The sequence below is a fragment of the Sminthopsis crassicaudata genome, chromosome 2 (assembly GCF_048593235.1).
Source record: "Sminthopsis crassicaudata isolate SCR6 chromosome 2, ASM4859323v1, whole genome shotgun sequence".
NCBI lineage: Eukaryota > Metazoa > Chordata > Mammalia > Dasyuromorphia > Dasyuridae > Sminthopsis > Sminthopsis crassicaudata.
In genome coordinates, this window is record NC_133618.1 from 69,132,175 (window position 1) to 69,159,719 (window position 27,545).

The following is a 27,545-nucleotide window of genomic DNA, read 5'->3' on the forward strand; positions in this document are numbered from 1 at the left end:
GTTCAACACTCTTTTGCTCTTTTCTTTATGCAATCATATCCACTTAACAAGGTCACTCATCAAAGGCAGTCCTCTCAATCCCACTTCCCTTACCAAGTAATGAAATTCTCCTTTTAAAAGTTATTCCCCTTGTTTTGGTTCTTTTACTCCTGGTAGCTTTGGTGGAGTAAGAGCAGGGGAATTTTTGGACCATTTGTTCAGATGAAAATAAATCTCTGAAAATTAAGCATACAACCAGATATGGGATTTATTTCCTAACCTACTTGGGACTCTCTGGTCAAGACACAGTTATCATTTGATTGAGGGTTGAATTCAGTTTTTATTCCAAGACAGAATTACTCAAATTCAGAGTACTTTGTAAGGAAACTAGTCTTTGCAGAGAGTAAATATCTATTTAGTGCAGGCCAGAACAAGACATTCAAAGACCCTCTTTGGCTACCCCCTCTAGAACAATTCAGTCAGAATCTTTTCAGTGACAGCAAGAATATAAAAATTTTAGATATCCAGTCAATATTCATTTCAATGCTTCACAATGGGATACAGCACAAAAAATGTCAAATTTGCATAAATGTTATAAGCATATCATCCTCATTTTCTTATTCTGTTCACTTACTTTCATTAATTTGAGTGGGACTACAAAAGAAAGTCTTTGGATTTAGTGTCTATTCGCTTATCCCCTTCTCCTTTTTCTGAAATGTTTCCAGGTGAGAATCCCTGCCAATTTTATCATGCATCAGGGTTAGCCAAGAAGAGCAGTGTGGTTGGTGTGCAGGAGGTATGCAAGCACAGATTTTGGGGAAAACTTAATTTTTGGTGTGTCTTAAATATCTTCCACTCCCAAGGGACTAAAAGCAGCAAAATAACTTTAGATTTTTATTTTTTATTTTTATTTCTCTCTGCTGGAGAGAATAGAAAAAGGATCCAGATCTTTAGCAACTTAAATCATTCTCTTAGTCCTGGCAGGTTTTCCCAATTGATGGAGTCACTTATTAAGATTTAGGCTCTATTTTGGAGGAAGAAGTAGGGATATGAACTGGGTATAATTTCCTAGAAAGTTTTTAAATCCTTAGAATAAAAATGACAGCTAACTAGCTGATGAGAAGGTCTTTGCAGTGTTCTCAGGAAAACCTCCATTCCTTACTTCCCAGCTTTTACAAACATTTCCAGCATTTTTGGTTAAGTGGCTTTGAAAATCTTAAATATGATGGCAAAGGTATTGGAAAAAAATAATGATTTTCTTTTCATATTGGTCATAGAAAAGGCTCTTACACTTTCCCACCATTCTTCCCACTGGTAGCTGACTCTCTTGTTTACTTTATCCTTTACCATCTCACTTTTCCATGCCCAGGGATTCTGAAGGAAACAAACTTAAAAAGGATATCATTACCATGGTGAAGACTTGAGAGCATTCAGTTTCTTAGGTCTTCCTGCTAAAGATGTTGTCACATTGCTTACGGGGCAAATAGGAAAACCAATTGGAAATGTTTTCAGAAAGGAGGTCCCTTGTCCCATTGCCAACATACTGTAAATTCTTCCTCCAAAATAAAGCTTCTGTGGGGGGCAGGGTCTATGTCTTTGGAAATCTCTCTAAGAGCACAGATAAAAACTCATCACTGAATCAAGAAGTGAGAAAGCACTCTTCCTTCTTTCCTTCCTTCCTCTTTCTCACATTGGACTTGAACTGCTCCCAAACCCCATTCAGCCTCCTCCATGTCTTCTTCCCCAAATCACCTTCACCCCATGAAATATCAGAGCCGATGGCTCCCCACTAAAGGCAACTCCATAGCAGGGCACACTCTGCAGGAATGACAGAGAAAAGTTGTGATAGAATTGATGGAAGGAGAAGATTGGGAAGAGGAAGAGAGAGAATGAGAAAGACAGTGAAAGAACGGAAAGAGAGAGAGAGAGAGAGAGAGAGAGAGAGAGAGAGAGAGAGAGAGAGAGAGAGAGAGAGAGAGAGAGAGAGAGAGAGACCGGGGGTGGGGGTGGGGGGTGGGGGCTGCTTACATGAATTTCCAAGCGGTAGACCTGCCTCCGAGATCAGCCCAATAAGAGCTGTCAGGGGAGGCTCCCTGCTCACTTTTCCACATCACTTCACAGTTACATTTGGCAGGCAGGAAGGCAGGCAGGCAGGCCGGCCCGCGCACTGGAACGCTCAGACCCTGAATTAGTGAATTTATTTGGAATATCCCCGCTTCCTTGGAGCTCTGTTACCGCGGCCGCCGCCACCGATTTGTGCAAAAGGAGAAATACTAACTGCACTTTACTCTGCGGGCTCAGCAACCTGAGAGTGGAAGTACCCACCAGCCTCTCCTCCAACATCACCAGCATCAAAAGGCATGAGAGAAATCCGGAGGAGTCTGACCATCCTTCGGGGGCTGGACAATATTCTCCTCTCTCGGAAGCCGACCCAGCGCGTCCATTTGTGAACTGGGTGTCATCTGTCATCTCGGGTCCCTGTAAGAGTAAGTATTTTTTGTTTTCTTCTTTTTCTTCTTCTTCTTTCCTCCTCTGTCTGGAGAGGAGGGAAGGGGAACAGAGGATGGGAGAAGAGCCTTTTTTCCCCCTCTCTCTTTCTCTCTCTCTCTTTTTTTTCCCCCCTCTTTTCGTGTTACTTCCTAGACCTTATGCAGGGTTACAGGCTTTACAGGGTACTTCCTTAGAATATGTTCCCTAGACGAGACATAGGAGCTTCAAACTGAAATTTCCAGGCTCATTCATTCGCATTCTTTAAAAAATGCCTGATTAATGGAGATGTCAAGAGAGCTGCTGCCAGTCGCTTATTCCGATCGGTTTCTGCAGGAGGATCAGAAGGAGTTTTGTCTATCCGGCTGCCCGCACCCCCAACCTATCCCATTTCTGTTGGCTTTCTTATTTAGTCCGAGACACCTCGGGGTGCTTTCCTTGGTACACGCTGGGGCTGTAGCCACGCATTATCTTGCATTGCCGTTCCCGTGCAAAGAATAGAAAGCACCCCGCAGCCGGCTATGGAATCAATGGGAGACCAGGAGCAGCGGAGGCAAGAGAGGGAAAGCCCCTACACCTCCCCCCCCCTCCCAATTCTCCTTCTGTCTACGGCTGACAATGCTCCTACTTACTTCCCCGGGAGGTGAGTAAACCCGCAGCGGAAGCGAGCCTCTGACCGAAGCTAGGAGGGAAGCGGTCTTTGGATGGTTTCTGAGGAGAGGGGGTTTTCCCACAAGTGGCATCCCCGCTCCAGTGCCCGAGACTAGTGGGGAGACGCGGTGCCCACCTGAAACTTGGCAATCGTCCCCAGAGCGGGCGCTGGGGCTAGAGAAGGGAATCCAGCTCTTTGCTTCATTTTGGCTGCGGACCTGTGGGCTAATGGGTTAAAACATCACCCCAGTGCTTTGAGAGAGAAAATAGCTTATCTGTTCCGCTTCACACCTCAGTCTGGGTCTATTCCCATTGCAGCCTTAGCCACAGCTACTTCTCTCGCTCCCCAGGATTGTGATTGGGGGTTCAGCTCCAGATCCCCCGAGGCAGTGCAGTGCCAAACCCAGGGTCATGCCGCCGGCTGCCCCTTCCTTAGGGCGCAAACAGGCACCATTTCCGCCTGTGTAGGGCCAACCCCTTAGGGCTAGAAAAGCGCAGCCCCATGCAGAGAAGGGGTGGAGGAGTCAGCTAGAGAGAGAAAGAGAGATAGAGAGTGAGAGACAGAGAAAGAAAGAGAGTCAGCAAAGAGAGACACACACTGAGAGAAAAAGAGACAGACAGGCAGACAGAGACAGAGAGAAGACAGACAGAGACAGACAGAGAGACAGACAGAGAGAGACAGAGAGACAGACAGAGACACAGAGAGAGACAGAGAGAGAGAGAGAGAGAGAGAGAGAGAAAGAGAGAGAGAGAGAGAGAGAGAGAGAGAGAGAGAGAGAGAGAGAGAGAGAGAGAGAGAGAGAGAGAGAGAGAGAGTGAGTGAGTTCGTGGCTAGAGAGCAGCTCTGCATGCAGGCTGGAGCGCGCTAGAGCTGTGCCAGGACCTGGAGAACCAACCTCCGAGACCGGCAGAGCCGGGAGTCACACCAGCCTTCAGCGCCAAGGGAAACCCGGGGGCTATTCGGGGGACTTCCTCCTACAGAAAGCTCTCTGCCAGGGGGAGCTAGCGAAGGTGTGGAGCGAGCCGTGGTCTTGGAGTCAACACGACTTAGAAAAGAGGGCGCTTTTTTTGTAGATGTTTTTCTGCATATGTGTATTGATGTATATATGTATGCATGCATGACAGTGTGAGTACGCTGTCAGTGTGTGTGTAACAGGTTTAGTACAATGGAGACCATATTTCCACGTTAAAACCAAGACCGAGAGACAGAGAAAATGCACCGATGCCAACAGGTACCAAAGACTTCCTCTCTCCCCTTCCCAGAATTAAAACCACCTCCCCTCTTCTCACCCTACAAGGTAGGCACAGACCTAGAACTTTGACTAGAGCGGACCTTCAGCAACTGGCGAGTGGATAAGCACATAAATGACTTGCCATTTGCATCCATTGGGGTACGGATGCCAGATGTTTGCTTTGGTTGCTGAATGTAAGAAATCAAACAACATTAATTGTTTATTGTTGCAAACGTACAACATTAGTCCTTAATGGAAAAGCAAGCTGGCAGCTGCTCACTTTAGCACCAATTAAAGGATATAGCTGATAATGAAGGGAGCAATGGACAAAGGAGGCTTTCAACTTTATCATTCTCTTGCTAAGATTCTGAAAGAGTTTCTTCCTTTATAGCAACAATCAGAAATATCTCCATGTGACTGTTATCTGAGGAGATGTTATCAGATTCACAGTCCATTTCCCTGGGGGCTGGCTACTCAGTAAATGATTGCTTTAGATGAAATTATCCAAAGTTAAGCCTGGTTGGAAAAATTAAAATATATGCAAATGTATATTTGCATGTATCTATGAGTATATGCATGTACTTACCTATATATGCATATTTGTGTATTCAGTTACCCTAAAATAATCCAAACCTCAGACAGCTCTTAAATCAAGAGCTGATATTTGTTTTACATCCAGGAGCCTCATCCTTTCCAGCACATCGGATGTTTTCTAAGTGGCTACACATTCTCATCTGGCTTCATGATAGGAACTTTTGAACTGAAAAAACTATATGTGGAAAATAGATATTTAGGTAATGTTCTTTACGATTTTCTGTCCATTCAACCTTAAGGCTGAAGCTCACTGAATGTAAAATGAGCCATAACCTTCTATTCTAAATACAGATGGAATTTTTGCCTGGTCATTCATTTAGTGAACTGTGCCCTATTTCTGGTTTTAAATACAGAATAAAGGGTTTTGAAGGATCTCATTAAGAATTTTTTTTGGAGGCAGGAATAATTCAAAAGACTGATATATTAAAGGATACTCTGTGAGAGCTATTTTCTGTAAGAGCTTGTCCCTTGATAATCTGACAACTAGCATCCTTCTTCCACACAACCTCCCAGAGACCAGAAGCAGGAAGAAATTTGGGAGAAATCCCTAATTTAGCAAAATGTCTGAAATATAGTAATTTCACTCTGACATTCTATCTCTTTGGGTCTGAAGCCTCTTCAACCATAGACAGTTAGTGTTGAAAAGATCAAGGATATTAAATAAATATGACCTTGATGGGGAGAAGGGATGAGGTTGGGAAAGAGAGAAGTAAGGAAAAACCTCTTATAACAACGTGAAAAGGAATCCTCATCCTCTGCCTCTGATTACTGCATGCCCAGCATACCATTGTATCTTCACTATTCCTTTTCCCTGATAACTATGGAAGGATTGTCAGAGTAGCCCAGTTCACATTTAAAATTACTTCTTTGTATTTTATGATAAAAAAAAGGAAAGACAACATCAAACAATTTATGAATGGGCTGAACGTCTTTGATTTATAACAGTCATGCTACAGCTAATGTTCTGGGGAACTGTAACCAATTCCAACTGAATACCTCAGAGTGATCAAGTCTGCATTATGGACTTTTCCCTCATCAATGATTTTACTCTAGGTTGAATGAATTGTGAACATAGTAAAAGACCTTATTTTATACCTAGTCTTAGGCTTCAGGGCTTTAACTCCACAAAGACAATGTAAAACTTTTTTTTTTTTTAATTCATCTTTTAGAATTAGGAATATACCCATTAAATCCTTGAAGGTTTATGCTAATATATTCTTCTGGAAGTACTCTGATAGCAAGATGGCAACTCTATGTTCCTAAACATCATCTCTGAAGGGGAACACTTTACTCCTCCCCCAACTCACCAAGTAACTTTATGTTAGTTGGTCTATGGCAGTATTCTCAAGAAATAACATTTATCTAGAGCAGTTCTTCAGGGATAATGCTGGGGAATGCATTAAATGTTTGATAAGCACATAGAGAAACAAAAAATCATAATTGGTTGAATGACGCAACTTACTCTGAAAGAGAGCTGCATGTAAGTTGAGGCATACAGGGCAATATTTAAAACTCATATAGCACTCTGAGCTTTACCAAGCCTTTACTTCAAGATGGTCTTGTGAGCTAGGTTTCCAACATTATTATTATCACTCCCATTTTACAGATGAGAAAACTGAGGCTCAGAGAAGGAAACTGCATTATCCATGTTCACAAGGCTAGTAAATTTCAAAATAAGAACCTAAACCAGATAATCTGCCCCCCACATACAGAGTTTTTTCTTATAGCAGTATGCCTATATGGAGAGCTGTTTACTACTTATCTTTTATCTTAGATTACACATTAACTTTTTAGAATTTGATCTTCCCAGTCAATAGTATTAATTATTGTAGCAAAGAAAATCTTCAGCTTTAAGAAAGGCATGCAATGATTTAACTAAGGAAATTGTTTTTGACTGCTCAGACTTTCATGGTAAGTATGGTTTTGTTTGGGGAAAAGGAGTCCAATTCAAAGGGAAAAGAAAATCTTCATTCCTGATTCTCAAACCTATATCAATATATTCTATTATGTGTGTGTGTGTGTGTGTGTGTGTGTGTGTGTGTGTGTGTGTGTGTGTATGTTTAATGTTCCTCATTTTCCTATGTGTTGTTGCCATAGAAAAGGTAGCATAGCCTGCAGCTTTATCCATGTACCTATTTGAGGAAATTTAGCCTTTCAAAGCTTTGGTTGTGCCCAGAAAAAAAAAAAAATGACATTCAAATTTACATTTCCACTATTCTTTCCCAGGCCTTCAGCATAGTTTTTAGTTTGACAAATGGAGGCAAAGGAGCAAGCACAGTAGCTTTGCAATTACTGGTGCAATTGGAGTTTGTAAGGCTTCCTTTGGAAAATATTGTACTCACTGGGGCTCCAAATGTGCACTTTAGCCACTTTCCATTTTATAAAAAGTTAAGTGTGTTCAAGAGGGGAGGAAAACAGACATATCACTCTGCACTTTCATGCTCCCTTGAAAGAGATTCACTTTGTTTCTGAATCTGAAAGGGAAAAAAGTCTTTGAAGAACTTGTTTTCAATAGTATTTCTTGTAAAGAACAGCACCCATTTCTCTCTCTCTCTCTTTCTCTCTCTTTCTCTCCCTCTCTGTCTGTCTCTCCATCTGTCTCTCTGTCTCTTTCTGTCTCTCTCCCCCTCCCTCTTTCTTTCTCTTTCTCTCTCTCTCTTTCTCTGTCTCTTTCTGTCTCTCCCCCTCCCTCTTTCTTTCTCTTTCTCTCTCTCTTTCTCTGTCTCTCTCTGCCTCTTTCTATGATTTCTCTAACTATCATCTCTCAGGCTTTATATCTTTTTCTCTATCATCTATCTCCTTAAATATCATCTAGCTGTGTCTCTGTTGTCTCCCATCTATCTATCTATTTATCTATCATCATCACCATCTCTAGCCAATTCCTTGAAAATATACTTAGATGAGTTACTCATTTCATTAGTGATTTGTGTCCTAAATTTTTATCTGACCTTCTTAGTTATTATGCCTTGCCTAAAATGACAGAGTCTAATTCTTTCTTGTCTTTGTATTGTTTTTGTAACTTTGGACAAGCTCAGAAAATCAGATTCCTCTAGAAGTACCAGGCAGATCACAGATTTGCTCCAGTAAGCAAGTGTCCATGGAGGTGGTGATGGGGAACAAGCTTGATTTTTGAGGAGATGAAGCTACCTTCTGAGTAGTGGAGTTTAATTAGTCAAAAGGTTATTAGTACTTTATCATTTGATTCTCAGTGAAAGTTACCATGAGAACTATATTGCTTTTGAACTGTAGGCTCCTGCCTCCGGGATCCTGCCTCTGGGATCCTGCTTCAGATATAACAGAGGAGAGAAAATTAGTTGAACAGGGCAACTTCAAAAGGCCAGACAAGAAATAAGTTCAAGGGATGCCACTTAGTTACTTCCCTCATATGTTGTTGCTAACTAAATCTTCATTGCCTCTGTGTGGTCCCAAACTGTTGTTAATATTGTTTTTTCTTACACAAGAGCTTTTGTTTTCAGAGGGCCACATGTGGTTTCAAACCACAAACAGTATCCTTGTTTTTGATGCATGACTGGTCTTATGTCCACTTTATATATGTAGGTAGAGAAATATAATTTCATTTCAGTCTAATTTGCTTCTAAGCAAGCAAATAAATTTCTTGTAAGGAAATTTAAGATATTGAAAAAGGACTGGAAGACCTATCGACAGATCAGTAAACATACCATTATTACCTCTTTCTTAGTACCCCTAGAATATACAATAATCTCTATCTCAACTAGGGAAACTCTTGGCATTTTTCCATGCTATCATTTAACTACATTTCTTAACTCTGTGGCTATGTTTTTCCCTACACATAACTTGATTTGTTTGTTTGTTTGTTTTTTAGTTTTATTCATCTTACATATAATTAATTTCCCTCTCTATTCCTCAAACTCATCTCTGTCCCTTTAAAAGTAGGATGGGAATTTTGCAATTACATAATTGAGACAGAGCCTCCTAAAAATAAGTGAATCTCAGAGTCTAGACTGATATAAAGGAGAGTTAGTGAGGTTCATATGTGTGGTCCCAAGCTTTGTTTGGCAAAAAGAAAATTGACAAACCTTTACTTCAATGTACAGGAAAAAACAAACAGGTTTAGATATGACTGATTTTTTTTTTTTCATGACATTGTCTTCTGGGCTCACTTCCTTCCTTTTCTGCTCTTCCTTTACTCACTTTTTGATCTTCAACAGAAAAGAATTCACTTTAGCTGTATGTTTATGAGCTAAAAGTTTGAGGTTCATGAAAGCAGTGTTATGTTGCTCAGCACTGATCTAAATCAGTAGAACTGTCCCTAAAATATCAAAAAAAAAAATCAAACAAAAACAAGAACAAAAAAAAGCGAACTTCTTAGTTCTCTAAGAGATGGTTAATTTTCCTTGTTTATAAAATCTTAAAGATATGTGAACACCAAATAACCTACATTTTTCCTGTTTTTTTTTTAAATAGGTTGAATGCTTTATTGTTATTTGTAACTATTGGTAGATAGAGAATCTGTTTTCATATCATTCTTCTTTTTAAGAAAAAAGGTACATAAAAAGTCTATTAAACAATTTTTGTCATGCCTGAATATTAACTGTATAGAAAGTGTTCAAGGATAATACCCAATGAATTTTTTGGGGGTCAAGGTCAAGTGGAATGATATATCAGGTTCAGTAAGTGAATGGCTCTTTTTCTTCAGAGAGAGTAATCTCTATAATCCTTTTAATATCCAATATGTGATATGGAATTATTTTGTAGTTCATTTACAGGACATCTACAAATAGGAAAGAAAATCATTTTTTATCTGTAAATTTCAACTTGGAGGAGAAATACCCGGTTTATTCCTTTTATTGTATTTTATTTTATTTTTTTTAAACAAAAGTGTAGTTGTGTTCCTTTGATAAAATCATTTAACATCTCTGTGTCAAGGTTATTTTTCTCATCTTCAAAGCAAGATTATTTTCCCCCTTGAGATGATGATATTTTGATGGGAGGTGCAAAAACACTCGTGGAGGTCTGTATAGAGTTTCATTAACATGATTTTCCATGTGAAGATAAAATACTGTTTTAGAATTTATCCTAGCAAATTTATCTCTATATATGATGAGTGTTTTCTGAGCAATGTCTCAATATTATTTTTGACAGATGATATACCTATAATTTTTCCTATAGGTTTGCCAGAATAAGTAGGTGGCATTTTTTTTTTCTTTTAATCTAGCAGCATTTTTTAAGGAAAAGAATTATAGGTAAAATATATTTGTAAGGATAGCAACTAGTCAACATTACTTAATAATAAGATGATAACTCAGTATGTTAGAAGTTTTCATTCCATTTCAAACTCAGTATCTGGCTCAGGTTAAATAATTTAACTAGCTTGAATAGGTTTAACATCAATAAGAATAGAGAGGAAAACTATAATTTTATCTGTGTAGGGAAATTCCAGGTGAGGTAATGCTCTTTATCAGTACAGCTGAGTACTTTTTCTGCAGCTTAGAGACTTAGAGAATTGCCTAAACCACAAAGAGCTTAAATAACTTTTTCAGGGTCAAATATCTAGTAAGTTAGGCCTTTTCAGCTTTTAGAATGGCTCTTTGTTAATCAGTCAGTCAATTAGTATTTTTTTAAATGCCTACTATGTACCAGGCACAGTGCTAATAAGCACTAAGGGATATGAAAAGAGTGAAAAGAAAGTCCCTATTCAAATTAACTCACAGTCTAAAGGGAAAGACAATATGCAAACACTATGTACAATTAAGATATACACAGAATATATTGGAGAAAATCTCAGAGGGAAGGCACTAAGATTAAAGAGGGATGGAAAAAAGCTGCTTGAAGAAGGTAGGACTTTCATTGAGACTTAAAAGAACGAGTAGACAGAGATGAAAAGGAAGAGATTGTTCCATAAAGTCAGTGAAAATGTTCAGGGTGAAGAGACTGAGTTTTGTATGTAGAAACACCAAGAATACAGGCAATACTGGATCACAAAATACCTGGAAAGAAGAAAAGTATAAAAATGATGGAAAGCTGGGAAAGGATCACTATCCACTACTCCCTTCTACCTCTGGGACACAAATAAAAGGAAGTAATAGTACTGATTTCTATTATTTCCCAACAATGCTACTAGAATAAAATGAATTGAATTTGTAAAGAATACTAGTATTGCGTATTAAGATTCTGGTTGTTGTGATACTCATAGCATTTGTTCACTTTTTTGCCATTAAGTTTTCCTATGAGAGGTGGTGTGACATAACAGAAAGAGCAGACACTTAGAGTACGGAAACCCTGAGTTCAAACTTCATGACTCTATACAAATTGCTTATTCCATAAATTCCTATAATTCCTCATTTATAAAATGAAGATGGCAATAGCAAATAAAATCGCCTCACAGGATTATTGAGAGAATCAAATGATATATGTAAATCATTTTAAAAATTCTAAAGTACTATGTATATATGTGTGTAATTATTACATATGGTATTAAGACCATGGATCTTATGTTTGATTTTTAGGAAATCTAAAAGGGTAATCTGCATACACACACACACACACACACACACACACACACACACACACATGAGACAAAGAATATATTGATTTGTTATATCAAATAATACTAGATCTGGAAAAGATTTTAGAATTTAAAGTACTATAATACAGACCATTTTGAACTAGAGTTCAAATAGAGTTGAACTATAGTTTTATATATATATATATATATATATATATATATATATATATATATACACAACAATAGAGCTGCAAGGACCATTAGAAATTATATAATTGAATCTCTTTCTTTTGCAAAAATAAATAGGCAAATACATTCACAAAAGAGAAAGGAAAGAGTGGAAAGTAAGAATAAAAATAAAAAGATGGAAGGAAAGAAAAGAATGAAAAGAAGAAAAAGAAAGGAGGAATGAAAAGAAAGTGGCAAACAAACAAAGAGGAGACACAGATATTTAAAATGGCTTGCCCAGAATCATATAACAATTGGGCCCTTCTATAAAAATGATCAGCCATAAATACAAATCCAAAGTTTAATGTCCTAATTATTATAATTTAATTTAAAATGAAAAGTCTAAATAATGGATCCATAGCATATGCATCTTTCCTCTGACCAAAAGAAGCTATGAGTGTGTTAGGACTTTTGTAGAAAGAAAAATGCAATGCTTTTTCTTTTAAATGCATTTTTGGATTACTATTCACACACACACACACACACACACATACACACACACACACATATATATATGTACATGTATACATATTGGGCGTTTATGTGACCCCAGTGGATAGAGCACATGTCCTGAAGTTAGAAAGCCCTGATTTCAAATCCAGCCTCAGATATTTACTAGCTGTGGGACTTTTAACATGTCACTTAATTTGTTTGCCTCAATTTTTCTCTTCTGTAAAAAAAATATACCATATATACTTCAGAAATTTGTTGTGAGAATCAACTAAACACAATATTTGCAAAAATATTTAGCACAGTGCCTGGTACATAGTAGGTGCTACTATATATCATTATATAATAATAATAATTAATGCAAGTTATTAAATTATTTGTTGAATAATAATATAACAAATCACCCATTAATAATTAGTACATTAAATTATATTAATATATATTGGTTATATACTATTATATTGAATTTTATTTATTATAAAATATTCCCTCATATAGACTTATGAGTAACAGAAAATAGGAAATAAAATCAAGATTATAATAAAAATGGAATTAGACTAATTAACTGAATTAAAGAGTGATAAATGCAAGAACAATTTCTCAGTACTGGTTGAGAAATTTAGGTGGAGAATATAGCCATTTATAATGATTAGGAGCTATATCTTTGCTTTTTAGACTATGGTTTTGAAAATGTAGTACAGAGATCAAATATGTAGTACAACCTGAAAGGACTTAGACTCTATAAAATACTTATATGGATCATAGACAACATTATGAGTTTATAAGTAATAAGAATTTACCTCTACAGAGAGAGTGATGCAACTAGGAGTATAGGTAGATTTCTTCTAACACCAATAAAATAAGGTAGCCTTTGTGAATTTGAAAAGAACATAGGAACGGGCAGCTAGGTGGCACAGTGGATAGAGCACCAGCCTTGAATTCAGGAGGACCTGAGTTCAAATCTGGTCTCAGACACTTAACACTTCCTAGCTGTGTGACCCTGGACAAGTCACTTAACCCCAGCCTAAAAACAAAACAAAAAAAAAGAACAAAAAAAAAACAAAAAACATAGGAGTTTGGGAGGAAGGCAGAACAATATGGGAAGGGGTGGAGAGAGAAAAAAAAAAAAAAAAAGAAAAGAAAAAAGCCAAGGATATGTTGTCCAAATAACAAACCCCTCCTTTTTTTTCAATGAGTCATGGAACTAGACCAAGGTTTATTGTCAATATAATCAACAATGATGACAGTTAGAAATCATTAAGGGTGCTCAAAAGTAACCCTGTTATACTTTATCAAGCCAAAGGCAAACAAGAATATAATTCCCAGTATTCTGATATTAATGACAACAACAAAAATCATACTTTTTTGAGCATCATAAGACTTACAAAACACTTTCCTCATTGTCTGTTAGAAGAAATATCCTTTTTGAACATGAGAAAAATGAGACTTGCAGAAGGATGAAGAAAGAAGGGAGCAAAAGAAGTCTGGAAGAAAAAAGTCAGGAAAGGTGGGAGGAAAAATGGGAAGAAAAAAGGAAGAAAAAGAAAGGAAGGGAGGAAAGAAAGAAAGAAGAAAGGGAGGAAGAGAAGGAAAGGAGGAGAAAAAGAAGGAAGAAAGGAAAAAGACAATTGTTTATTAAACATATACTATGTGCCAAACTCTTTACAAATATCAGGGAAGAAGGAAGGAAATATTTATTAAGCACTTACCATTTGTTAAACACTTTACAAATACCATCTCATTTGATCCTTATAATAACCTTGTCAGGAATTTGCTATTTTTACCCCCATTTTATGATCAAGAAAACAAAGATAGTTTCCAACATCACAAAGTTAGAAGTGATCACCATTGTATCTCAAAGCCTTATATGGAGTCCATAGATTTTGAACTGCACACCTCTTTCCTTTTGAAAAGATAAGGGATTTTTTTTTTTAAACAAGAATGCAAAAATCAATGACAATATAGAAGAAAGTGGGTTTTGCATGTGTTTCTATAGATGATAACAAGATAAGAAACTATGGTAGGCTGAATAGGTCTCCAGAGAGGAGTGAATTCTGAAGGATTAGAATTTTAATTTAAGGAATCATTGGCATGGAATTCTCTTTATGACAAGATATGAAAAAAAAAAAAGAAAGAAAGAAAGAAAGAAATTAACATAAGATTAGACTGCTTTGGTAGTAATTGCTGCATTGTATTTTGGCTCAGCCAGAAAAAGTCTTAGTATTGGAAGGACCTCAGAGATCTTGAAGGTAAACGTCATCATTTTTATAGGTAAGAAAACTAACAATTCAGTAGAAGTTAAATAGATCTCCTATGCTTATGAAGGCACTAATTATTATAAGGGGGATTTGAACTCAGATCTTCTACTTCAGATTCAGTATTCTTCTTATTGTCTAATTGCTACCTCCACTTGGGATTTTGTATTAGAGTTAAGAGTGCCACATTTTAGGAATGATATTAAATTCAGAATTATAAGCAGAGTAGAAGCTTCTTACGGAAAATTGGAGACCATGAAAACTAAAGAATTGATTATTTCCAACTAGGAAAATAGAAAACTTAGAAAGAACTCAAGTTTTTAAAGTTTTTTTTTTTAATTATTATTTAAAATCTGTGATGAAGAAAAGGGAAAAAGAAAAAAATGAAGAAAATTTGTTGTGTACTATCACCAAAGGCACACCTAGAACCAGTGGGTCTAAATATTAGAGACTGTTTTGGAGTAGCCCTGATGAAAAACCTTACATAGAATTTAGTCTGTTGAAAAGAAAAATTTTCCCTCCAATAAAGAAAGTGAAAGAGTGAGCAAGAATCACTATCACTGAGGGTCTCCAAGGGAAGGCTGGATCATTACCTGTCAAGGCTGTTGCAGAAAGGGAATTCTACTCCATGTACTAGCCAGATTAAGTATGAAATCCCTACCAGCTTTCATATTTTCTGTGAAAGGTTGCAGTCAATAATCTCCAATAAAAGCATAATTTTCTGTCACCTCTAATTATTTAATGTATTAAGTTTTGAAGTACCTGTAGAAATCTGCTTTAGACTTGAGAGTTTAATAGATTTGAGTCTCTAATTCACATTGTTTGTGAAGTTAATGGCCCAATATTTTTACATAACTGCACAAACAATCAAGAATTGACTAAATTCACCTTAACAAAATGTTGGGGTCAGCAGACTTAGCAGGAGCCTGTAATAACAAGCATCTACAAAAAGAGTAATGGAGGAAGAATGGGATTCACAGTAAATTGCCCTGGATTCGATTGTAATTCTTAAAGTGAAATCTCAATGTGTAGGAATTCTGAAGAGAATGCATATTCTCCTCCTTTTGCTATTGGGGTGTGAATCAATGCTGCAGCATTATAATAAAGTGGATTAGTTGGCCAGACATCATATTGTGGTTGGAAAATCTAAAAATAAATTGATTTTTTTCCTGCCAAGCTTTTATGACCTTACTCAATTTATTTCTCATTGAATATAGGTAAGCAGTTTTTATGTTCAACTACTTCTTAAAAAGTTTATTAATTCTGATAACAGATCTTTAAAATTTTCTCCTCTGTCAAGAAACCTATGCAAGGCTATCATCTAAACCCCCAAAGCATTAATTAGTGCTTTTGATAATGGTTTACAAACAAATAAATGAAAAAAAACAAAACAATGACTTTTGCTTAGCATGTAAGAAGACTTTGTAAAATCATATTTTTAACAGAGTGTGTATCATTTAGTCTGATATACTCATGTTTCAGAGGAGGAAATTAAGGTCCAAGTGGAGGGAAAATGGCTTAGTTCATTTCCCTCAACTTTATGAAAGAACATTTTTTTCACAAAAGTCATTACTAATGCTTACTGGGCCTGTGCTGTTTATTAAATCGGTCAAGTTGCTTCATGTCCTTAGGTCACAGTTCCTTCATCTAAAAAATAAGTAGGTTGGAGTCACTGACAGTCTCTGAGCTTAAATTTCTTCATCTATATAATGAGGAGGTTGGAGTCCTTTTTACTCTTTCAGCCTCAGTTTCTTTAGCTTTAAAATCAGAGGGCTGAATTAGATGATCTCTCCAGAGCCTTTCCAGTGATGACATTCTGGGAGCTTGTAATTGTCACTATTAAATCTTATCTTTCTTAACAGCTCAGCCTCAATTCTTGAAAGTCAAGTTCTTCTTTGCTATGATGGTATGTGTGAGAATGAGGTCACATCAGCTAGCAATTGCAATTCCCTCAAGTGCTCGAAATAATGCAGATGGGAGAGATACTGTCACTGATGGAGTCCCAAATGTGACAGCACTTACTCTGAGTAAATACTATTGAAATGATTGCCCCAACTTATTAAAGGATTCCAGTGAGTCAGGGACACGAGCTCTCATTGGAGTGCAGGCAAACTAGTCGTATGTTGTTGGGTATGTCTCTTAAACCTTCAGTTCCTTTATCTGTAAAAATGAGAGCTTTGAGCTATTTCAGGCACTCCCCAATCTTTTTTGTGAGTGAAAGCTAGTTTTTAATTTTTTTCGATACCTTACAATCACTACAAGGTCAGGAAAACTAAACAGAAGAATCTTGGGCTATGTGGGGAGATATTCTAACAGCAGTGCCTCCTTTAGCATGGAAACTCAGAGAATCCAGGATGGAAACAGAAACATGGCTATAGCAACTGGATTAGAATCTACTTAAGATGGCTTTGAGATTTGCCACTGCATTATCACATACTTTTTGGGAAACCTTATATGGAATAGCTTTGTTATCTTTCTTTTTCCCATTTCTATGATTTGTAGATTTATGCTGGGAAATTCAAACTTTTATAAATGGGTACATGCATTTGTGCATGTATGTATATAAAAGTATGCATGCATGTGTTTGTCAAAGCAACTTCACTGTGAAGATTAGGAAAAAAATAAAACTGAAACAACATTGAACTCATAATTAGAAGATCTGGATTTTAATCCCATATTTCACTTATAGAATATCCTTAAAAATTCTGTCTCTGGTCATGAACTTCCTTATCTATAAAATGAGGGGCTTAGATTAGATAACATCTCAGACCTTTTACAGCACCCACATTCTTTATTCTAAGGTCCCTTTTAGCTTCAGTTTGACTGTAAAGATCAGAAATTGTGTCATGGAACAATTTTCCTCCTTACCGAGTTATACAACTCAAAGATGTATTACTAACTTGTCACTGTAGTTATACCTTACTCTGTGTATTCTCTCTTATTATAATGTGAGTTTCTTGCCATCAAGGATTGTCCCATTTGTCTAATTTTATGCCCAGAATTTAGTACAATGCTTCCAATATAGCAATTGTCTCCTTTATATATTTTCATTCATTTATTCATTTATTCATTCATTCATGTTAACATATATATATATATATCAGAACATTATTATGGTCTAAGGTCCCTTCTAAATCTATTATTCTATGTTCTAGATTAGGATTAAGATTATCTGATTATAGTTTTGTATGGATTCTAAAATCTGCCCCCATTCTAACATTTGAGATCAGTCTTTAACCCTTTGTTGTAAGATCCCTTCCTGATCTACTATTCTATGTTGTGAGGTCTCTGGCATTCTGTTTTATGTGCTTAATACCTGGTAGTTGCTTAATAAATATGAGTTGGCCAATTAATTCTAAGATCCCTTATTTTTTTAAACGATTAAGTATATTCTATTTCAATTTCTGATCTGATAGAGCTCATTTCCAATCCCTGCCCAGCTACTTCTAGTTGAATTATCTGGGACCAAATCACTCAATCTCTTTAAGCTTCAGTGCCCCTATCTGTAAAATTGAGGTTTTGAAAGTTACATTCTGGGGTCAAATGAGGATATGAATATTAACGTACTTCATAATTTAATCAAAACCCCCATATAGTTAATATAGAGTTATTACCCCTAAAATAAATAAATAACACTTCTGAATTTCCTTTTTGCCCTTAAAAAATCAATTCTTAGAATGTTTGGTTCCATTAGCCTGGAATAGACTGTTCTCATGAAAATTCAAGGCTATGAATTAACACCTGAAAGGAAATGAGAAAATGCTGTTTGTGAATTTCAAACTTCCAATTCTCAGAAAGACATCCATTTTTCCTGAGCTGGGTTTCAGACTCACAAGTTTGGGGGGAAAGAGGGTAGAATAGAATAACTAGCACAGAAAACTATCCATCTTTTTTATGAGAGTATGGCCTTGCTTAGAGCTGACTCAGAATGTCAGTCTTATGGATAGTGACCCTTGGAGGTTAAAGGTATTTCAGTTCAACCTGTGAGCCCATGGGAAGAGTGACAAGAGGGGTGATTACAGTGGTCATCTTGTTAAATTAGAGACAATGCCTTTATTTGTAGCAGAATCAGTCCCAAAGCAATCAGCTCCTTTCACATAGGTGGCTAACCAGCTCATCCAAAGATAACGACTTTCTATCACTGCAGTCCTGGTACAGATTTGAACTAGTGACCTAAAAGTGAAAGGTTCCCTATCCCATTATGAATTCCCTGAGTCAACCAGTTCCCTCTAGTTTCCTAAAGAATTACTTTCACATTTAATCCAATCTAGTAGGATTTCCTCAAAAAAAAATGGAGTGATTATGTGTCCTATTAAAAATGTACTCTTGGGGGAAAGAAATATATTTTTGCCACATATAAGTAAGCAAAAAAAAAAAAAAAATCTATTTGACATCTCCAGTAATGGGTTTTTATTTATTTAATTTTATTTTGGCCATCCCATCCATTTCTAAATCTTCTCAATTGAAAAACTGCATTTTAACACATTCTATTCCCAAAGGAGAGCTTTCCCCCCCTTCCATAATTTAAATCTCCTGCTCAACTGTGCATTTAGTTTAGGAGCCCTGGCATGACCTTGATTATCTCTATGTACAAACTGGACACTATAGAATTTCTTCTGGGAACTTTCTAATTTTATTCAGTCACTATTAGTATCATGGTGGAGGATCACATTTATAGACTGAATTGGAGCAACTTTTTAAAGTATGTGTGTGTGTGTATATGTGTGTGCCTGCGCGTGTGTGTGTGCATAACAGCAGAAAATTGCAGCATTTAGAGATTTGTCCCCTTTTTCTTGAAATCACAGATTATTTTTCTTTTGCATTGACAAAGCCAATCTCTTTGTCTTGCTTGCCTAATAGTAGTAATTGTTCCCATGAAAATTGAGAAATAATGTTTGAATTCTTATGAAGAAATAGGGCTTCAATGATTTCATTAATATCCATGGAAGTTTGCATTTCAAAACCTTGAACTGATTTGTCTTCCCTTTAAAAAATGTGGAAAGAAAATAATTCCTTGTTACAGTTCTTATTAATAAGCAGCTCATAAAGAAGAAAGATTATATTTGACGAACACAGATAATAAAACCATGACCATTGAGAAGAGGTTACAGAAAAGAAAAATTTAGCTTAATATACAGGAAAAATAATTAGAACTGTTCAACAATTGACTGTCTTAATCTATGGAGAGTTATTTCTATGTAACTGGAGGTTTTTGAACTGAGTCTTCATGACAGGATATTAGAATTTTGGAGTTATCAAAAAATCCTTAGAGGTCAACTAATCTAATCTTTGCCTGACCATGTAAACTGTCTCTCTTTTAAAATTGATATCCCTAGTGCCTGGTATATGAGAAGATGGTAATAAATACTAGTTGACTGATCAATAATCCCTTTTATAATACTCTCAACAAGTGGTCATCCAGGATTGACCTGAAGACCTCTATTGAGAAAAAACTCATTGCTTCTACTTGTCAGAAGCTTTTAAAGAGTGTTCTGGTTTAAGTAGGATGGAATTTGATTATTTCCAAATGATAAGATTATATGATGATCATTCCAAATGATAAGATTATATTGAAAGTGAATGCTTATAAATTCTATTGATATGATACTAACATACATTCACTAAACACTGATTTTATCTGAAGAAAAGTGGGAAGCATCTAAATTAGCCAATTAAAATTTTCAGCTAAAGAATTTTTAACATAAGTGACTTTTTATGAATTATTTCCATGCATTTTTAGCTGGTGTTTTCCTTATTTTGGCAGGAATCTTCAATGACCTGGAAATCTGATGGATTGTGGTCTTGTACTCTGAGCTGTTTTTATTCATGTTTCCTGTGCCATAAACGCCTGGTGGAACTGTAAATGAATGTTTGGTACTACATGATGAATTGGATGGCCAAAGGCTGGAGGCAGGCAAAATAACTGTTTCATTTCTGTGGCAATTTGCTTAACTGGGGGTACAATGCCAGAACGCCTAGCAGAAATGCTCTTGGATCTCTGGACTCCATTAATAATTTTGTGGATTACTGTTCTTCCATATATTTATATGGCTCCAATGGCCCCATCTCAGGTTTTACCAAGTGGATCCAGTTTGGGACTAAATGGGTTGAATGAAGAACAGCGAGTTTTGAACCGCTCCAAGAGAGGCTGGGTTTGGAATCAAATGTTTGTCCTGGAAGAATTTTCTGGACCTGAACCAATACTAGTTGGCCGGGTAAGCTTGTTTTTGTTGTTTGTTTTATTTTGTTTTATTTTAAAACAATAGTTTAATAGTCAATTCATAGTATTTGCCATTGACACAAAATCAAAGGGATTTTAAATTTTTATTTGTTGTTGTTTGTTTTGTTTTGTTTTTAATATATTACTTGTTTAAAACATTTTTAATGTCTTAACTTTAATAATCATAGATCATTTCAGGCAGGGTGGTATGTTCCTGTAATCACCATTACTAGGCATTCTAAGACTGGTGGATTTCTTCAGTTTGAGACTTCTGGATGCCTGTTCTAAGCTGATCAGATATTTTCACTATAAATGGCAGCAGGCTGCCAAAAGTAGGGTAGTCACCAGCCCAGGATGAAATGGAATGAATCAAATCTTCAAGCATTAGTGAGCTTACAACTGTGAGTACACATTGAACTTTTAGTTTCAGTGAGATAGGGAGATTTGGTCTTCAATGATAGTAATGATAATAATAATTCTTTAATTATTATTATCAATTATAGAGCATTTTGAGGGAAGTGATTCCCTAGCATTTTAAATAGAAATAATTTTGTTTGCAGCTTTGTTATATCCAAATTACATGATACCTTGAAAATACCATTTATTTTTCTGAGTTGTATTTTAGTAGCTATATTAATGGGAAAAACAACAAAAATAATTATACTAATAAACTCTCATTTATGGGGTACTTTGAACTTTTCCATGTTTTTCCCACAACTATTCAGGGAAATTGGTAGTAAAGGGTTTTAAAGGGTTTTTATATATGAGAACATTTGAAGCTTTCTAAACACAGCTAGAAAGTGTAGATCCAGATTTAAACCCCAATGTGTTTTCCCCTTTCTGTATTGATATATGGTCTGACCTATTTGTTCTCAATTCATTTTAATTAAATACAACTCAGCAAGCATTTTCTAAGTGTCTATTATATGCCCAGTACTATATCAGGAAGAAAGAATACAGACAAAAACAAACTTAAAAAATAATATATAGTAGCTCACATTTTACATTTTTCCTAGCTTATTCCATATCTAAGGCTTCTATTTCTGTTCGTTTATCAGTGACTATCTTGAATGGGTGAGCTTAGCCAGGTCGCTTCTGTTCAGATCTCAGTTTGGCAAGATATTGTACATTTGTAAGGATTCTTTCTTAATATGGACAGTTTCTCAATATGTAAAATGAGGGTATTGGATCAACTAAGATCCCTTTTGGCTCTAACTTGTACAATTTTATGAGTAATGATTTATGTTAATTCTCAGAGGTAATTAGAAGTAATGGTAAGGCAGGGTCTAGTGGATATGTATTGTGAGAATCACATCATTTTGATACTGCTTTTCCTTATGATAGGGTTCATACACCATGAAAATAGTAGGATTTAGGATAGCTTGAGAAGTTTTTTTTTTCTTTTTTTTTCATGTGTTTGTGTGTATGTGTGTGTGTGTGTGTGTGTGTGTGTGTGTGTGTGTGTGTGTGTGTGTGTGTGTATTTGCCTGGATAACATGTAGGTGTTATCTTTGAGCCTTTTGAATCTTTTCTGGCTCTTTTCCCCCCTCCCCCCCAGCTAGGATTGTTTTTCTCAATCAGCATTTTCTGGGCTACAGCAGTGATCAGTAGAAGCATGCTATCTGCTAGCCTAAATTACACGGAGCTCTGCTAGATGCCATAAATGCCAGGCAGCTGCTCGGCACTGTTCTTCAATCTCTGTCCAAATGCTCACAAATAGAAAGCTCGCCATGATCGGAGGTACTTTGCCATGGCTTATTTTCTGATAAGTAAAATCTAGATGTTACTCTGCCAAGTCCTTTCTTCGAAAGGGTAGCAATTTGAAAGGTTTCAGAATTCTCATCAAAGAAATTAGATAGTATACTTGGAGAGTTTCATTAGCTCTTCCAACTTGATGAAGATATTAAAATCAAAAAATTGTAAAAGTTGAAAAAGATGTTAGTGGGCATCTTGTTCATTTTCCCTTCAGGGAACCTCAGGGATTGGAAAGAGGAAATGCACTTCAAGAAAGAGCCTGATTTCTTCCTTTGACCTAATTCAGACTTCTGAGATCATAGTGAAGGGAAAACATGGGATAATAATATTTGAAACTAGTAGAATAATATTTGGAACTGATAGGAGTCCTTACTCCAACTCTCTTAATTTTACAAATGAGAGGCCTAAAGAAGTGAATAAACTTGTCCCAGATGATACAAATAATAAGCAGCAGAGCCAATATTCAAATTGGGATTTTTCTGGATCTGAATTCTATATACTTTTCCATCACACTACATTGGACTCAAATCCAGGTCCCCCCCAAAAAAAAATAACTGATGGCATAATTTGTATATAAAATTGCTGTTGGAATTGAAGCCAGCATGAAACTATCGACCTTCATTTTATATGGAATTATGAAATTAGATTAATAACACAATCCTAATTAAGATTTTACTCAGTCTATCTTTAGTGACAACCAGATTCAGAACTAAGGCTAGGCAAGATACATAGGCATCAGGTCTAGCAAGTGAAGAGATGGTGAAATGAAATAGGATTATAGAATTATAGATGCAAGGCAATTTAGAGATCATCTGCTTCCTTTTACAATTTAAGTAATTGAGATACTAAGAGATCAAGTGATTTGTCCAAGGTCACACAGGTACTAAGTGCAAATAAATGTTCAGACTTAGTTCCTTTGATACCAAATAAAATACTCTCTATTCTGTCATAGTTTTAATATATCTTTTAAAAATGTACACACTTTGAATGCCAGAAAATCCCTCTCCTCCTTGACTAAAGGGACTTATCTCGAAATAAGAAATCCTTTCCAATGCTTTGAGAACTCAAGCCTTCAGATGATAGGAACATAAAGGAGAGTGCTAAAGAGGAGGATATGATTTTAAAGATAATTTTTTCAGTAATCTGGCATTTTTCCTTTCATCTTCTGGGAAAGAAGGAAGGAAGGAAAGCAAAAAGGAGGGAAGGAAGGAAGGAAACAAGGAAGGAAGGAGAGAAGGAAAAAAAGGGAGGGAGGGAAGAAGGAGGAAGAAAGGAAGGAAGAAAGAAAGAAAAAAACACAAGCAAAAGAAAGAACAAAGGAAGAAGGAATGAAGGGAAGAAAGGAAAGAAGGGTAGGAACAAAATAAGGGAAGATGAAAAGGAAAGAAGAAGAGAGGGAGAGAGGAAAAGAGGACAGTTAATCAAAACATATTTCTATATTTGTCACATCCAAAAATTATATGTATTATTCTGTATATTAGTCTGTCTATTCTCTGTCATGAAAGAGGCAGAATTCTTTTTCATTGATCCTCTGGAATCTGATTAAATTTCTTAAATCTATCAAAATGATTTTTATAATATTATTGTTACAGTATAACTTGTTCTTCTGTTTCTGTGCATTCAAGACTGTCTATGTTTCTTTGAAACAATCCCCCCTCCATTTCTTACAACAAAATAATATTCCACCATAATTATGCTTCGCAAATTATTAATTCATTACACAATAAATAGGCATCCCTTTAGTTCCCAGTTTCTTGCCACCACAAAAGTAATCACTACAGGGATTTTTTTCTTTTTGATCTCTTTTGGATCTTTCAGATCTAGCAGGGCTGTAGCTAGGTCAAAGTGCATGAACTGCTTACTTGTTAACCTCTGAGTTATTTGAAATTGCTATCCAGAAAGTTCCATCATTCACAATTCTAGCTCTAATTCGGAATAATTTTCTAACATAGCCCTATGTGGAATGTAATAAAAAACAAAGCAAAACAAAGACAAACAAGCAAACCAAATTTAGTTGAAAAACACACTGTTAGATATGACAAGTAATAGAAAAGAAATATTGATGTCCTTAAACTTACACACATCCACACACACACACACACACACACACACACACACACACACAGCTATATCACGTCCACACATAGACCACTAACAATGTAACATAATAGTAAATGGAGAAAAAACACAACACATAGCTCTTTCTGAGAGTACAGAAGTTTTCTATGAACACTAGATAAAGATAATTGAACCAAGTTAGTTGAAATCTATATACCCTTAGAATATTTGTGGGAAGTAAACTGTAAAAGTTTAAAAATTATCCATGTTTAGAAGAATGATGAGCCATACTCTACTCAGGATTTCTTAGACTAGTATTTTATGTGAAGGAGAGAGACAGACAGACAGACACAGAGACAGAGAGAGACAGAGAGAGGGAGGGAAAGGAACAGAGGGAGGGGGAGGGAGAGAAGGAAGAAAAGAGGAAGGGTAGGGAGAGAGAGAGAGAAACAAGGAGAGATACAGACACAGAAACAGATAAAGAGACAGAGAGACAGAGACAGAGAAAAGGAAGAAAGAAGGAAGGAAGCCCTTCAACTTAAAAAATGAATACTCTTTGCTTAATAATCACCAGAATACCAGACTGTCACTGGTATCAAATGCCATTTCATTTGAACTTATTTGAGCTTTATCATTACATTGCTTTTTGGGGACTGGGAAAAAATGGTTACTTGGGATTGAGTAGACTTAAATTCTAGTTTGTGCTCATGAACTAATGCCCATTATGTTACTGGCAAAGTCACATCTTTTCAGCCTTTAATTCCCTCCTCTGTAAAAAGAAGAGATTAGGTGGTTCTTCAAGCATCCTTTCAGCTTTCATTTTTTTTTTCTATTTCGTATTCCAGATAGTTCTAGATGTGACACTACCTGTTTGAAGATTCTTTATAGAAGTAATATTTGATAATAGAATCCTTTATAATTTTGATGTTACCTTCCCTATAGCATTGTATCTCTCCCCATGATGGACCATTTCTACATTAATGAGGATATCTGGTATTCCTCTAGCATTTTAAATACTAATATAAATGGAATCTTGTTTTACTCATTAGTATACAGGTACAGAGATCTTAATTGGCCTATCCATGTATAGTGATGTATTTATGGGGGAATAGGACTTGAACCAAATCTTCCTGACTCCAGACCAAACAGTCCATTCACTGTGCCATGATGCTTCCAAATGGTCCATAATCATATTAGTTATCCTGCATCATAAACTTCCTCTACCACCCACATTTTCATGCCCAGCCCAAGTATGGTACTATTTCTCATCCTATTTCTCAAATGACACATTGGAAGCACAGATTTTCTATCTAAAAACCCTGTTTTAGAACCTCAATTATGTCTTTGAAAGGGAGTTATCATATCTATTCATTAGTATTTGATAAATACCAAAATAATTAGAAGTTCGGGGAAATTATTTGTACTGAGGGTGGCATAATTTAACTTTTTTTTTTTCCTGTAGGAGAGTTAAATTGATTCTAAACTTGGAGAGGAAAAAAAAACTTTCTAAAAAGCACTTCAAATAATTCCTTTTTTTTCCTTCTCAAAGAAAACTGCTCTTGCACAGTTCTACTGTAGTCTTTGTGGAACTGAATTGTAGCTAAGTCAAAAATACATTTCAGGTTACTGCTTCAGAATAAGAGGCAGGCTAAGTGCTTGAAGCAATATTGCTTTGGGGTCCTTACACCTTCTATAATAGCTTTCTCTGCTCTCTTCTTGCATACTGTTCTACTTTCAAAACTTTAATCCAATTCACTACTGAGCCTTTCCCTAGGATCAAGGTGAGAAACAATGTTTATTTGTTTATATCACCAAAGCAAGCATGCTCTTTCAAATGTTCTCACATAAACTACTGGAATATTAGAGCTGAAAGGTGATGGAAGTTGAGCTAGATCAAGATTTTTGGTTTTATTTTATTTTTTAAATTTGATCTGATTTAATTTATAACATAAAATTTTGGAGTTAGATGAGATTTTAGAATATGTTTAGAATATGTTAGAAGACAATATAGAGTGATAGAACAGTAAGTAAAATGTTAGAACAGGAAGAAATCTTAAATATTATTTAATCTGGTTTCCTTCTCTGACACAATAGGAAAATGAGTATTTCAAGGTAATACTGTTAGTAATTAAGAGAAGATTAAACCCTATCTTTTGATTAAGGCTAGAGCGCTTTCTTTTTAACACATGGCTTTTATTTTTACATTGTTGTGGAAATGGATTATAGATATCTCTATGTAGGTTTTTTTATTTTATTTTTAATGTAGTTTTATGGATGAATTTTTTGATGTAGTTTTTTTTTTTTTGTTTAACCTTTGCCAAGCTCAATGTCTAATATCATGTAAGTAGTATCATTCAGCAACAGTAAGCTTACTAAAAGCCTTGAGTGGAGGGGGGGACTGGATTTTTACCTTTCCCCTCTTATTCTCTGAAGCAGTTATGTTCTTCTCTTTTCCTCATCACTTGACTGTTTTCCCATTTAATGTTAGATTAAGAATTTCCCAGACCAAAAAGAAAAGAAAAAAAAAAGTTAGTCAAAAAAGGAGGGGGGAAGTCTAGTGGATAATATTTATATGGAAGCAATATGAAAAACACCATTCCAGTTAGTTATGATTTTTTTTTTTTGTTCATGAAGCATCTTTGAAAACAGATAACATAGTTAAGTACTTAGTATATGCCAGGAACAAAATTAAAGCAAAATATATGGTGCTCAATTAAATTAAATTAAAATTCATTGGTGACAGAGACCAATCAGAATTACTATAAATTCTTATGCATTCATTCATTCATTTGTTTATTTTTAATCTTGAAATGTCAGAATTAGAAGAAATCACAAAGGTTATTTAGTTCAACCTCCTATTAAGATAAAGTTAGTGCTCCAAACATTTCCTAGTAAGTGGCAGTCTGGTCTTTACTCAAAGATTTTTACTTATGAGAAACTCATTCCCTTATTAGGCAGGCTTTGCCAATTTTGCACTGGTCTAAATGCTGGGCAGCCACCCTTTCCCCCTTTGATGTTGAGTTGAATTTGACTTCTCTGAAACTTTCTTCAACTGCTTTTTTTGGCCTGCCCTCTGGGGCCAAGCAGAACAAGTATAATCTCTTGTAATAGAAAACTAGAAATATTATTTTACCACTTTCAAAGTCATA

At 35.8% G+C, this 27,545-nt stretch overlaps 1 protein-coding gene across 5 annotated transcripts in view; it reads left to right on the forward strand.

The window, feature by feature from the left end:
- Positions 1-2,060: 2,060 nt before the first annotated feature.
- Positions 2,061-27,545, forward strand: part of CDH8 (cadherin 8) — a 523,303-nt gene continuing 497,818 nt past the window's right edge. For 3 of the 5 annotated variants that reach the window (XR_012485894.1, XM_074286563.1, XM_074286564.1), the window contains exons 1-2: positions 2,064-2,465; positions 20,128-20,578. Coding sequence is in view for 4 of the 5 variants with exons in the window: in XM_074286563.1 (XP_074142664.1) it covers positions 20,327-20,578 (252 nt within the window). In the remaining variant the exon portion in view is untranslated. The other 2 variants (XM_074286561.1, XM_074286562.1) reach the window with 2 other exon arrangements.